This window comes from Ursus americanus, chromosome 9, assembly GCF_024610735.1.
Source record: "Ursus americanus isolate L20-20 chromosome 9, mUrsAme1.1.p, whole genome shotgun sequence".
In the NCBI taxonomy this organism is placed as follows: Eukaryota; Metazoa; Chordata; class Mammalia; order Carnivora; family Ursidae; genus Ursus; species Ursus americanus.
The window spans coordinates 40,224,059-40,239,697 of NC_142135.1; the positions used below are offsets into that span (position 1 = coordinate 40,224,059).

Here is a 15,639-nt window from a genome sequence, read left to right on the forward strand (position 1 = left end):
ATTTGGGGTGGAAAATAGTAGAGTCCTTTGGTCACACATGAAGTGCTCTCCAGTGCAACCTTTATCAGAATCAGAATCATGGAGATGATCAAATATATTTCTCATGTATATTTGGTCTTTGTAAGGCTCCTGGCTCACAGCTCCCCAAACTCTTGGAATTTTCTAAGTAATGAAATTGGAAAGGTGGCTCTGTGTTAATGGTAACTTTTGTAAGGTATCCAAGGATGGGGCTGGTTGCCAGTGGAGCCAATGATGTGATCAGGGGGTTGGAACTCTCAGTCCCGCCCCAAACCTCTGGGACTCAATCACCAATGGTCAATGATTTAATCAATCATCCCTATTTAATGAGGCCTCCATAAAAACCCAAAAGGACAGGGTTTGGAGAACTTCTGGGTTGGTGACCACATGGTGACTGGGAGAGAATGGCATGCCTCGACAGGTGAAGGGAGCTCCCTACCCTTTCCTACAAACCTTGCCCTATGCATATCTTCAGTCTGGCTGTTCCTGAGTTCTATCTTTTTATAATAAACTGGTGATCTAGTAAGGAAAATATTTAAGTTCTATGAGCCGCTCTAGCAAATTAATTGAACCCAAGGAGAGGGTCTTGAGAACTTCTGATTTATAGCCAGCTGGTCAGAAGAACAGGTAATAACCTGGGTTTGCAACTGGCACCTGAAGGGGGGTGTGGAATCTTGTAGTACTGAACCCTTGAACTGTGGAATCTGATGCTATCTCCAGGGGGATAGTGCCAGAATTAAGTCAAATTGTAGGACACTCAGCTGGTGCCTGAACAATGGCTTGTTGTTGGTGTGGGGGAAGCCCCTCCTCAAACTGAAACTAGGTGGTCAAAATCATTTTTTAGGGGCACCTCGGTGGCTCAGTCGTTAAGCGTCTGCCTTCGGCTCAAAGAGTGATCCCGGAGTTCTGGGATCGAACCCCAGGTCAGGCTCTTCTGCTGGGAGCCTGCTTCTTCCTCTCCTACTCCCCCTGCTTGTGTTCCCTCTCTCGCTGGCTATCTCTCTCTCTGTCAAATAAATAAAATAAATCTTTAAAAACAAACAAACAAACAAAACCAAAATCATTTTTAGTCCTATGTCTTATTTTTTATCTGAATCCAAATTGCAAGGAAAAGGGTATCATTTATTGAACGCTTAGCCTCACAGCATCATTTATCTCTATTTCACTTATCAAAGTTGTAATTTTATTTTTGTGTGATTAATATCTGTTATCTCCACTAGGCCATAAGTCACATAGGATAGAGAGTGTGTCCACTTTTATTCACCACAGTACCTCCAGTGCATAGTACAATGCCTGGCCCTTGGAAGATATTCAGTAGTTTTCAAACAAATGAGTGAATAAGTAAACGTCAGTTCATTGTACTGTAACAACCTCGGTAACTCCAGTTAGGTTAAGAAAGTTTGTAGATTTTGAGTTTTTATAGTTTCATAAATATATTCTTGAAAGTATCCACTTATTAGCATTAGAAAGGATAATTCTTTGTAAAAACAAATAGATCCAATAAAGTACACTTACCCTTCTATAACCATTGCAAGAGAGCCCAATAAAATAGTGTGAATCACATGATAAATTATTTCCGGCCTTCCTCCAATTCGTCCATCTTCAAGAGTAATAGTTTCTTTCAAGGACTTGCCACTACACAAAGGAAATATGTTTTTCTTACTATTTTGAAAATATGTATTTGAAAAATCAAAGATCTTAAGTTTCTTCATAAAAAAAATATAGGTGGCCCTTGAAGTCTGAAAGTATATTCTGTTAGTTAAATATCTAATTTACACATCTCCAAGTCTTTGAAATGGTTTTTAGAACCTGAAGACAATGGACTCTGTGAAGACTAAATATGAAAGTTGACGAAGCAAGACAAAAAAGGCGCCTGGGTGGCTCTGTCAATTAAATTAAGCAGTCAACTTTTTTTTTTTAAAGATTTTATTTATTTATTTGATAGGGAGAGAGACAGCAAAAGAGGGAACACAAGCAGGGGGAGTGGCAGAAGGAGAAGCAGCCTCCCCACTGAGCAGGGAGCCTGATGCAGGGCTTAATCCCAGGACCCCGGGATCATGACCTGAGCCAAAGGCAGATGCTTAACAACTGAGCCACCCAGGTGCCCCAAGCAGCCAATTCTTGATTTCAACTCAGATCATGATCTCAGGGTCTTGGGATCAAGCTCTGCCTGGGGCTTCATGCTCAGCGGGGAGTCTGCTTTAGGACTCTCTCTGTCCCTCTGCCCCTGCCCTTGCTCATTCGTGCGCTCTCTCTCTCAAATAAATATATAAATCTTTAACAACAACAACAAAAAAGATTTTTAGATTCCTTTTCCAAGATCAATTATCCCTCAGCTAGTGGTTACTAAATCAATATAGTTAAATTGTAATTTGAATAGCTAAGTTCTCAAAATTAAAATACTACACACAACCTACTTTAAAACAGGACAAAAATATTTTGGAAGTCTTCATAATTTAAAATCACTTATACTAGTAGCTTCATTTAAGTTATATAGAAAAAAATTATTCTTACATTAAGTAAAAATATGACTAAATTAGTAAACAAGTCTGTGACAATTTAACTGAATATTAATCCTACCTTAAATTTGGGCATTATATATTTAGACGTATACAAATTTTAATTTTATCCGGTTAACTTACGATATTTTACATGTTGATAACAAGCGAATGGATCTAGAAATTCCAAAACAAATACACAAATATTGGAAGGATATTAAAAATAGATAGTCTATTTCCATAATGTATTAGTTAGCAATGTGATTGATTCTCATAGGTACTTACTTAATTCTCCTAAAAATAACTTGCATCATAGAAAGAAAACAAATAATTAACACTAAAATATAGAAAGGTAATAAAGAAGACTGTGTCAATCGCAAAAAAAAATCTTGAGATGGTGCCTGCAGGGATTCTTGACATAGGAGCCAATTCATTGTAAAATTCCTACAGAAAACAAAAAGCATGATATTACAATCACAGATGGTATAACCTACTGTACATGAAAGTATTTTTTATCTCAGTAAAAACTAAGACCAAAAAATACACATTTCTAAATCTACTCATTTGTAAGAGCAAGGTCCTACCCTTTATAAATAAAGATAATAGTATCAGTAATGCTCCTCGACAAATTGCCCCAATAAATGTAAAACTGTTACTTTTTATTATCAAGTAACATGACCATCTCTAGAACCCAAAATGGTTAAGGAAGTTTCACTTTCTATTTTTAGCTGGAAGACAACAAAAAATTCAGCTGTCCAACCTCCATATCTGTAGTGTCCAATACAGTAGCTACTAGGTACAAAGTCGCTATTAGCACTTGAAATGTGGTCAGTGCAAATGGATATACTTTAAATAAAAAATACACCCTGGATTTCAAACATAAAAAAGAATGAAAAGGACTAAAGAATACAGAATAGCTCGTTAATAATTTTAACACTGTTTATACATTAAAATAATATTTTAATATATTGGATTAAATAAAATATATTATTAAAATTAAATCCCTTTGTTTCTTTTTACTTTTTAAAATGTGGCTACATGGGGCACCTGGGTGGCTCAGCGTTAAACGTCTGCCTTTGGCTCAGGGCATGATCCCAGAGTCCTGGGATCGAGCCCTGCATCAGGCTCCTCCGTTATGAGCCTGCTTCTTCCTCTCCCACTCCCCCTGCTTGTGTTCCCTCTCTTGCTGGCTGTCTCTCTCTCTCTCTCTCTATCAAATAAATAAATAAAATCTTTTAAAAAAATTTTAAAATGTGGCTACTAGAAAATTACACATGTGACTTATTTTATTACTGGACAGTCCTGTTTTATATGGATGAAAGTAATTCAACTAGGACCCATTTTAAGAGTAATCTAATCATTAAGACAGAAATCATAAAATTTGAAACACAAACATTTTGAGCTATAAGAATCAGGATACACTTTTTTTGACCCTAAGCTAAATATGATCAACAAGACTCCTAGTTATATGTGATTTTATCTGCATTCTCACACCTGATCCATCTCCAACATCCATTCTATCCTTAATCCCTAGCCTGGGAAGGGAGACAAAAGACGGAGTGATCTGCAGAAGAGCAGTCTCAATCTCTCCTTCCCCGTATCCCCATGGCACTTTACTTATTCCTCTATTATAGTGCTTAATGCAACTTGCTAGTTTAAGATTATAGTCATTTTTGTATCTCCCAGAATACCTGGCCTAGTATTCCGCACATCCAATAAATTCTTATTAACATTTCGTTAGTGGTTCTTGAAAGTCCGTCTCAATAGAAATGTTTCCTGAAATTCTGGTGAACTACAAATCCTAATATCCAGTTGGCACATTTGAGCATAAGGCATTTACTGTTTATACCACTCATGTCATTAACTGTATAAAAACTAGTAAATGAAATGTCAATATTCTTAAGGACAGATATCATGTCTTATTCTTAAAACACTTAGTGTATTACCCTGTGAGGCAAATCTAGTACCTGACAGGCTGAGCAAAGGGGCACTATAAAACATCAACTAAGAAACACTAGACAAGGGGCGCCTGGGTGGCTCAGTCGTTAAGCATCTGCCTTTAGCTCAGGGTGTGATCCTGGTATTCTGGGATCGAGCCCCACATCAGGCTCTTCCGCTGGGAGCCTGCTTCTTCCTCTCCCACTCCCCCTTCTTGTGTTCCCTCTCTCGCTGCCTGTCTCTCTCTCTGTCGAAGGAATAAATAAAATCTTTAAAAAAGAAAAAAAAGAAACACTAGACAAAAGCAGCTCTTAATCCTACATGCATTCTAAAGTCTTCCAAGGTTAAAGAGAAAGTCAGGGGAAAGGCCAGTTAATTATGGAGGTCTATAATCAATTTTTCCTAATTGCCTGCAAAATGTCAGGCCAATATATACACCTGAAAAAGACATGGTCCCTGCCCTTATGGAGCACACGGCCTCTTTTTTTTTTTTTTTTAAAGATTTTATTTACTTATTTGACAGACAGAGAGAGAGAGAGAGAGAGCACAAGCAGGGGGAGCAGCAGAGGGAGAGGGAGAAGCATGCTCCCTGCTAAGCAGGGAGCCTGATGCGGGACTCAATTCCAGGACCCTGAGATCATGACCTGAGCCAAAGGCAGCCACTTAACCGACTGAGCCACCCAGGTGCCCCAGTACATGGCCCCTTAAAGGATCCTTTTACCTTAGTAGATATCCACATATGACTTACACGTCAGAAGATTTCTCCAGTGTTTAAACACTTAGTTAATTGTGATATATCACAACATGAAATTCCATGCACAGCATCTAAAATCTCACATAATCACAGCAAATGATAATAAGGTTCTAAGGTATATTATATGAACTAGAAAAATGTGTATTTAAATTTATATTTTCTGTCATGCAAATGGACATTATTATACATAAGTCATTTATTTCACTTTAGATTTAAAAAATGCATTTACCTAACAAACAAAAGGCACAACATTACTCTTGAATTTAAAAAGTCAGCTTCTAGGGGTGCCTCGGTGGCTCAGTTGATTAAAAAGTCAGCTTCTGATCTAACCCACTATTATGATCCCAAAATGAGATTCTTCGCTATGAGACAGATATCTTACTGCCCACCCCTTTTTAATGCAAGCATTTTGCTGATGTAGTGGTTAAAATTACATTGGTTTGGGGTACCTGGGTGGCTCAGACAGCTAGGCATCTGCCTTCAGCTCAGGTCATGATCTCAGGGTCCTGGGATAAGCCCCACATCGAGCTCTCCACTCAGCAGCCAGTCTGCTTCTCCCTCTCCCTCTGTGATCTCTCTCGCTTTCACTCTCTCTCAAATAAATAAATAAAATCTTTAAAAAAAATTATATTGGTTTTTTTTATCCATTTTAAATCTTTAATTTATTCTGACTTTAGATTACACCATTGTTCCACATCAAGGGAGAAAACAGTCTCAAAATACTGTGATGCTATTAAGGCTTAAGTACACCTAATTTATAAAACACCTAAATGAGATTTTATTTATGTATTTATTTTTAAAGATTTTATTTATTTATTTGACAGAGAGTGAGAGTGTATAGAAGAAGAGTGAGAAACAGACTCCCTGCTGAGCAGGGAGCCCAATGCGGGGCTCAATCCCAGGACCCTGAGATCATCACGTGAGCCGAAGGCAGATGCTCAACCTACTGAGCCACCCAGGCACCCCTAAGCGAATTTTTTTAAATGAGAAAAAATATTAATGTTATATTTTTTCTAGATAGTATAATATTCTAAATTATTTATTTTCTAAATGGTATGTAATTAGGTGTCTACTACTCCTTGGATTATTTTTGCTCTTTATCGTCTACGTGGTATAGAGTTAGGTAAATTTATATATAATCTAAAACTTACTTAGTCATATTTAGTCCAAATTTTACTTCAAGGAATTTCAGCATGTGCCCATTTTCTTTGTGTGGGACAAACATCTAGGAGAAAAAAGCACTAGTTACAACAAAGAACTATTAGCTATGTTCACAGCAATATGTTTTTGTCTAGAAATAGAAAACACATCAAGACTATAAAATGAAAACTACAAATTAAAAATGAATTACATAATACATTGTGTAATTACAAAGGAAGGAGATCTACTGACTTAAGTCAATCACATTACTTTATAGTTAATCATAAAACTACAATCGGGTAGTAAGATTTCCACTATCCTGAATGACTTAAGTAACTTACCCACATTTCTTTTTTCTTTTTAAGATTTTATTTATTCATTTGACAGAGAGAGGGAGAGACAGAACAAGCAGGGGGAATGGCAAGCAGAGGGAGAGGGAGAAGCAGGCTCCTCCTGAGCAAGAAGCCTGATTCAGGGCTCGATTCCACGACCCTGGGATCATGACCTGCTGAAGACAGTTGATTAGCCAACTGAGCCACCCAGCCACCCGTAACTTCCCTACTCCTTTCAAAACTTTTACTCATCTCAATTTACTAAATTACTTAAAGTTAATTAGGTAATGATGACATTTTAAATTAAATGGAAAATAAAGTGTATCTTTTAAGTTTATCTAGAAAAGAATTCGAATCCTATTTTTCCTGTAAGTATGATCATTGTTCAACTCAAAATTTTACTGTACAAACTCTATTATTATGCTATCTCATTATTCTCATTAAAATTTAACCCAGTATATTTCATTATTCAACTTGCTCTACTACATGAATCTCACACGCAGAGTTATTTACCTTCATTATAATATTCAGTGTCACTGTCAGAGTACACACCAAGTAAAAATTAATCACTTTCATTATTTTAGCTATAAAAGTTCCTTTCTTCACATTCAACTGTGGGGGAAAAATCATGAACAAAGAAGTGAGGTATGAAAAATTAACAATTAAAAAATTCACCACAAGAATGATAAAAGTCAATTCTCTTTACCTGAAGGCACTTAGCAAGCATTAAGGCTACTACTAAACTTAATAAAGGAGACACCAATAAAGCTGAATTCTCAAACTGCAGTAAATATCCCAGAAAGAGAGAAAATATATAGATTTTATAAACTTCATGAACCTGTTGGGACAAAATAAGATAAATGAGAAAAAAATGAATTTTATTGTACATCTTTTCATTAGATTTTTTTAGAACAGATTTGACTCCAATTATAAAATAAATGCTCAACTATAATTTTGGGTAGTAGCCTATAAATGTTCAGTCTGTATTTTTAATGTTATGGTATATAATGAATTTATTACTTTCTTAGAAATAACTCTCATAAACAAAGTAAAAAGCTTTAAAACCATGGACATCTAAAACAGCCTGAATGAACCTACTTTTGCCCTGATTTAATTTTACTTTGCTTGCCCTGTGATTAAAATCCACCTATACAACATCAAACTGCATAAATAAAAAATCACAATCTTTAGCAGCAGTTCCGAAAACCTACCTAGTGAAAACATACTGCCATGAAATGTAGCACCAGAGACACGTATTTTTAGATTTGGTCCATTTAACAGTGAACATAAAGTTAAATTCAATGTCCTAATAGAAGATCTCCCAGGAAAGTCACGTCTTAGAAGATTTCTTTTCTAAAATTCAATATAGTAATTTAATCTATCAAAAGATTAATTTCTTTTGGAAAGGGAAACAAAATACAGGCATTAGTTAGAGGGGAAAAACAAAGGCAGAGTGTTAAAGGTAAGATAAAAAAGAAAGAAAGAAAAGAAAAACAGAATGAAAAATATCCCTAAGAGGCCAGAGCCATTTAGAAAAGAAATACCTTACTGTTGGAAGTCTGAAACAATGACTGGGGATGGGCACAATGGGATCTTCCAGGTGCTGACAATTTTCTACTTCCTGATTTTGGATGCTGGTTCTGCAGATGTGTGCCAGTTACTGAGTGACTGTCTCTTAGCTCCCAACCTATCCCTCCACCCCCTGCCTTGTAATGCTGGGGCTGGAGACTCTACAATCTATGTTTCTGCTTTTCCAGTTGGCTCCCTATTAAACTCTGCCAATATGAAATGCTAGAGAGAGATTACAAGGTTGGAGGAGAAAGGAGGAGCTAGTGGCTTCCTGTCTGCTTTGTAGTTCCCGTGTGTATCAGATCGGCAGTACTTCACTACGACAGAGCAATTCCTTCTAGCTGAAGCAGCTCAATGCAGGTGCAGTTTGTCCAACACTTGAAGAACCAGCTTTAGCACCTTCTCTTGCCCCAGAGACCCCAAGGCCAGTTAGCCAGAGCCCCATTCACAGAGGTCTGGGTTCCATTTCCATGGGGCCCTGCCCTCCAGTTCAGAGACACCAGCAAAGCTGGGCAGTGGCCCCTTATTAGAAGTCTGAGTTTCAGTTCCACAGGGGTCCCTCCTCTAAGTTTTGAAGTTTTAATAATCACAAATTTTCCCCTTTGCTCCCTCAGCTCTAGTGGTGGTAGCTGCTTCCTGCAAACTGCTACCTCTAGGATACTTTCCCGTTTTTACTACCCTTTCAATTAACAAGATAATGACATTATATTTGAATAATGACTCTTTACGTTATATTCTCTCTATTCGATTAACCTAAATGTTTGCATTCATCAGGATTCTGGGTCATCTAAATATACAGGATTAAAAGAAAGAGCAAGAAGATCCCCAAATTTCTGGCTTGGACAACATACTAAGTACTTAATAAACATTTATAAATAAAAGAACGATGAGAGAGGGATGAAAAAAAAAGATAAATAACGGGACCAAATGCTGATGGGAACCTTTAATCACTGCTGGCACTTACATAAACTACTACAACCATTCTGGACAAAGGCTTAGCTTTTAGTTAGGTTGAATATGCACATATCCTTTGACTTGTAATTCCACTATGAGGTATATACTCTAGAGAAATCTTGCACTTATGTGCCAGGTAAGAGTGTTTACAGCAGCACTGGTCATATGGACAATAAACTGGAAAAAATGAAATGTCCATTAACAATAAAATGTATAAATAAATAAAAATGAATGAAATCTAGCTCTGTATATCATCATGGATGAATCTCAAAAGCAAATCAGATAAAAGCAATATGTTTACAGCATATTTAAGGACTATCTAGTTAGGTGGTAAAAACCATAAAGAAACAGGGGAAAGGATTAACAAAATTCAAGACAGTGAGACTTTGTTGGGGAGGGAGCAGGATATGACTGGGAACATTAACAGAGGGACTTCTGGGTATTCCAATGTTCAATTTCTTGGCCTGGATGATCAAATACTCATATTTTATTCAATACAGTAAATATACACAGCATACATATACTCTTTTGTGCATGTTCTATATTTCACTTTTTTCTTTTTTAAAGAAATAGAAAGGGAAGGCGCAATGGCTAGAAATGGAGAAGCACATGGTTGACTGGTTAAGCAGACCTTTAAGGGAATTTCAAAGTGCTTCTAAAAGGGCGTGGAGAATGAGTTTAGCAAACTTTTGAGTAGAATTATAAGTCAGAGCCTATTAAAACATTTCAAAATAAAGCTTAAAAGCTAAATGATCTTAAGATACAACACTATAAAAACATTTATTCTCTGGATTTAAAATCACGATTTCAAAATTCAAAATACCTTGTCACTTTGCTGCAGTGAAAAACTATCTAGCAAGAACAGAGATATTGCTTGAAGAAATAAGAGATAGTGGCTGTACTCCCACATCATCATAAATGTGTAAGTTGAAGCACTCATCAACAAGTAGCAAAACCTCTAGGGAAAACAAAAGAAAGAAACTAAGTATCAGTAGCTTTATTACTATAAAAATCTATGAGGTTGTTACCTCAAAGTTGCAGCGCTATTACTGGTTTTACTTTAAGCTATATAATTCTAGAAACTTTGTTTTTAAGTTACATAATTATTACTAAACCCTTACATAAACAGTAAGATCTTAAATAAAGCACATAGACAGAAATTAACCACTTGTCCTTCAAAGTTCAACATCATATTGAGAATTTCAGGATGACAAAGGGAAAAAATTCAGTACACTGTCATCTCAAAAGAGGTAAAGTAATAAATATAAGAAAATGGTGGCTTTTGCTAGACTTGGCTGATGGGCTTTTGTTACTGTGAAAGTAACTCCATTCACCCTAGAAAATATTTTTACTTCTGTGATGCTTCATATTTCCCTAAGAGTTTCCATTTAAATAATCTTTTTACTACATCTCAGCCTATTACACAGTCCATGGGGAAAAAAGCCCATTGCTTTTTTTACTGCTTCTCAGCAAAAGTGTGCCCTTACCTTCCCTCAGTGCTTGTACTGTCAACCATATAAAACTCTCTTTTCCTTTGCTAAGGTACTGAACACAAGGACTTCTTGCCCTTGCCTGAAAAATACTAAGCTAAAATCATTTCTATCCTTCCAAATGTCATCTCTCAAGTGATCCCTTAGTGAGAAACCAAGTCTGATAAATCCACTGTTCCTTAGCGTATTTCTAACAACCTCTACTTCCTCCAGGGATCTACATTTTTATTCCCAATTTCTCTACCAGCCATGATGTCAAATGACTTTGTTCTGATAAGAATAGCAAAGGAGAAGGGCAATAAAGGTCTAGTCAAACCTGAGATAACAACCCTGCTCTCTAAAATTCAATCTTTCAGACTCAGCTGACTACACTCAATGATAAATTTCAGAGTCAGAAATACCTCAGGCCATCAGCAGATACAAGGATTTTCCAGCACTCTGAATAAGATTAAGACCAGAGAACAAAATGTAAGAGATGTAAGAATTTTTTCAATTCTACCAGTTGGTCAAAGAATAAATACCAGCTGCCAGGCCCAGAAGAGCTTAGCACTGACAGAACACATAAGCTTCTGCTCTTCATATCACCACAGCTATAAGAGAAAGTGTTCTGGAAACTTCTAATGTGGAACAACCAGCACTGTAATAACAAGGCCTAAAACCATCATCCCCGGAGAAACCAGTTCCAGAAATCAATGAAGGCTCAGATCTAGATCCAGCCTAATTAATGTACTAGACATGTGGATATTACTGCAAGGATACTAGGAAAAAACCACAGTATAATGAAACAAATTGCTAATTCTAAGGGTTTATTCTCAGACTACTCTAAAGAACATGCGGTGAAATAAGATAGAAATATGTCAAATCCAGTATGTGACTGAAATATACATATTGCTGTAATACTACTCAACAATGAAAACAAGCAAACTATTGATAGAACACAACAACTTAAATGGATGTCGAGGGCTCTAGGCTAAATGAAAAAAGCCAGTCTTGAAAGAGAACATACTATATAATTCCATTTGTATAAACTTTCAAAATGACAAAATCATAGTGATAGACCAAGCAGTTGTTGCCAGAAAAACAGAAAACAGAAAATATGCAGTGCTACCATAAAAGTTAACATTGCTGCCGTTTGTAGTCACTCTTTGTATCTTCATTAATATTTCCTTAACTTGCAATGACTAAAAGCCATCAATATTACAGAAAACGATAAACTGAGACAAATAAATTTTCAAGATAATATATTCTTCATATACTTGTCAAGTAACTGCACTGAAACAAATAAACATCTCCTTTTTCCTTAAAGTAATTTACTGTCTATCAGACTAGACAGTGTTATATAACAGGACTACTTAAATATATTCTTTACTATGTAGTAATTAGGCTTCACTGGATTATAGCTTAACTGTTAATATGATTAACTTTAAAATTTTATACCATATTTGCAATACATCAAAATTAATTTTGACAAATACTGTGTATCTTACCTCTCCATAAGTATTTAAGTTGCTTTTTAAATAGCCTGTAAGTGCAGCAATTTGGCATGCGAAATATGGTAGTGCCCAGTTTTCTCTTAAAGGAATGGAGTATTCAATTCTTGTTGTATCTACCCTAAAGTAAACCACAGATGAACAGCAAAAAGCAAGACATTATATTTGTGTAACACTATACTTTTCAAAGCACTTTCACACAATCTCATCGTTCTCTGTACCAATCCTGTGAAGCAGGCATAGAGCCACCAGTGCCTATACAGCATCTCTGTGCAAATTAAGCATCTCATCCAGCCGCCCTCCCCTCCCCTCCAGGAAGACTCAGTGCCGCGGTGTACTGTTTGGTGAATAGATGGGCCTCTACGAATATTTGAAAAAGGCAGCCCTGCTCTGAGCAGACAGGCCTCATGCTAAGGCACACAGCTTGCTGCAGAGGACACTGGGTTTCAGCTCCCACTCTCTCTTCCTTTAATGCGATGGCTACCCTTCTCTAGAGTACAATCTGCATTACATGATTAGCAGGCCTGACAGACCCAAAGTCCTTATCCTTTAGATAAAGGATAAGAAGCTCAGAGAGGTGATATGACTTAATCAAGGTCATACCGCTAATAGGTGGCACAACTGGGATTACAATGCATATCTTCTGATATCTAGTATAATAATCTTTTCAATCAGCACGTTACCTGGAATTACCATTACAGCAGTCCTTCATGTGATATATCCAGAAACCTTTAAAAATCCCCACAATCACAAATACAGAATGTCTTTCCAGGCTCTTCCTAAGTTTCTCCTCAATTTGCACTGACAGCAGGTTGTCTCCTGTACATATCCTCACACCTCAAGACTACCTTTCCAACAATCATTGGAATTCATACACTCAATGGCTCTTTTCCACACAGAAACAAAGGTACTACTGCTTTAAAAATTTTATGAAAATTGCTGTATAACTCTCTTAAATAATGGAAAGGAATATTTGCATGTAATTTAGTTCAATTCAATTATGGTATAGGCTACTACTTAGCAATGAAAAGAAATGAACTATTGTTATGCCCAACAGACATGAATCTCAAAATAATTATGCTGAGTGAAAAAAAAAGATCAAAAAAGTATATGCTGTGTGACTCCATTATATAAAACTCTAGAAAATGCAAACTAATTTATAATGACAGAAAATAGATCATTGGTTTCCTGGGGACAATGGGACAGTTAGTAGAGGTGGGGTAAGAAAAGGAAAGAAGGAAGCATTAGGGAGTGGAACAAAGAAACTTTTGGGGGTGATAGATATGTTTATTACATTGACTTTGCTGATGGTTTCATGAGTGTGTCTAAATGCCTGAATTGATCAAACTGTACACTTTAAATATATACATATACATTTTATGTAAGATACACCCCAATAAAACTGTCAAAACGTATTATAAGAAAACTTGTCTTCTATGAATGTGTATGTGATTGAATACATATATACAAAAAGCAGGACCATACATGAAGATTGAATGAAATAAAAGCTGTAAAGAACTTACCATATGTCTACAACCTAGTAAATGATATTAGATCTTGGCTCTTTTAAAATTCTTAATGAACTACTTTTCACCTAACAATACATTATGAGCATCTTTCCATAACATATGTATCAATAAATACACTTCAAGAATACTTAATGGTCATGATACATCATTGCATTGATTTACCATAATCGAACCAATTTCCTGGGCTTTTCTATGCAAACAAAGCATGGGTGGGGCGCCTGGGGGCTCCCTTGGTAGAGCCTGTGACTCTTGATCTCAGGGTCATGAGTTTTAGCCCCAAGTTGGGTGTAGAGATTACTTACAAATAAAATCTAAAAAGAAAAAAAACAAAAACAAAAAAACGCAGGGCACCTGGGTGGCTCAGTCATTAAGCGTCTGCTTTCAGCTCAGGTCATGATCCCAGGGTCCTGGGATCAAGCCCTGCATCAGGCTCCCCACGCAGCAGAAACCTGCTTCTCCCTCTCCCACTCCCCCTGCTTGTGTTCCCTCTCTCTCGCTGTCTCTCTGTCAAATAAATAGTGTATCACTATCTGAGACAGCGATTAAACAATTTCTTAGAAATGGGTGAAGTGAGATTAAGCATTTGTTCTGACTTTCTAATAGTAACTGAATTTAAACCAAAGAACCCTGGTTAATAAAGAAATAGTCTAGGGATGAATACTCTAGGACGCCTAGGTGGCTCTGTTGGTAGAGCATCCAACTCTTGATCCGAGGGTTGTGAGCTCACGCCTTGTGCTGGGGATGGAGCCTACTTAAAAAAAATAAAGAAAATAAAGAAAAATTCTACCTTTCGAGAATGAAGAATGTAGCTAATGAAAATAGAAAAATGTAATTTAGGGGGCGCCTGGTTGGCTCCATTAGTTAAGCGTCCAACTCTTGGTTTTGGCTCAGGTCATGATCTTGGGGTCCTGGAATCAAGCCCTAAGTCAGGCTCCCTGCTCAGCAGGGAGTCTGCTTCCCCTCTCTCTCAGCTTCTGCCCACTCATATGCACTCTCTCTCTAAAATAAATAAACAAATCTTTAAAAAAATAAAAATATAATTTAATAAACCCTAATGTAATCACTAATTTCAGCAAAGATTAGCAACTGGAGTTACAACCCTTAAGTGGTTAATACTGTTGGAAAGCACATTTCTTTGGTATCCTAAAAACCACACCAATTATTTTCTAGTCATACTATTCAATGAAGAAATCTGACTGTCATCCCCCAAACCGGCAGTCAATCTCAGACTCACTAGGGGTAGACCACATAAATATCATGTAACTTTTAATATCATGGAACATGAAAAACAAATCATCTATGATATATTCTAACTAGAATTGTTATCTTGAATTCATCAAGGCTTTGATGTAACTTCCAGGTTATAGAAACATAAAGAATAGAGGGAAAAGCTAGATGACACCACAAGGAAGCCACAAGAGAAATCCGTAAGGTGGGACATTCTGTAGGATAACTAACTCGGGTCTCCTCTACATAAAAAAGGAATTATGGAGGATTTAAAGAGAATTAAGGAGGGGCACCTGGCTGGCTCAGTCAATAGAGCACTGGACTCTTGATCTCAGTCTTGAGTTCAAGCCTCACATTGGGCATAGAGCTTACTTTAAAAAATTGGGGGCAGCAAGTGCCTGGGTGGCTCAGTTGATTGGGCATCTGCCTTTGGCTCAGGTCATGATCTCGGAGTCCTGGGATTAAGCCCCGCATCAAGCTCCCTGCTCAGCAGGTAGTCTTCCTCTGCCTGCTGCCCACCCCCACCCCCACTCGTGCTCTCTCTCTCAAATGGATAAAATCTTTTAAAACATTTAAAAAATAATAAAAATAAATTATTTTAAAAGAAAAAGAATAGGGGCACCTGGGTGGCACAATCGTTAAGAGTCTGCCTTCGGCTCAGGGCGCGATCCCAGCGTTCTGGGATCAAGCCCCACACCAG

The 15,639-nt window shown here is 37.0% G+C and overlaps 1 protein-coding gene across 3 annotated transcripts in view; it reads right to left on the reverse strand.

The window, feature by feature from the left end:
- The window catches only part of DPY19L4 (dpy-19 like 4), a 56,232-nt gene that overhangs the window by 22,174 nt on the left and 18,419 nt on the right, over positions 1 to 15,639 (reverse strand). For all 3 annotated transcript variants that reach the window (XM_045805933.2, XM_087864721.1, XM_087864722.1), the window contains 7 exons: positions 12,181 to 12,304; positions 10,027 to 10,161; positions 7,387 to 7,518; positions 7,194 to 7,292; positions 6,360 to 6,433; positions 2,802 to 2,960; positions 1,534 to 1,653 (listed from right to left, as the gene is read on the reverse strand). In XM_045805933.2, the coding sequence (XP_045661889.1) occupies positions 1,534 to 1,653; positions 2,802 to 2,960; positions 6,360 to 6,433; positions 7,194 to 7,292; positions 7,387 to 7,518; positions 10,027 to 10,161; positions 12,181 to 12,304 (843 nt within the window). The remainder of the gene's footprint in view (positions 1 to 1,533; positions 1,654 to 2,801; positions 2,961 to 6,359; positions 6,434 to 7,193; positions 7,293 to 7,386; positions 7,519 to 10,026; positions 10,162 to 12,180; positions 12,305 to 15,639) is intronic.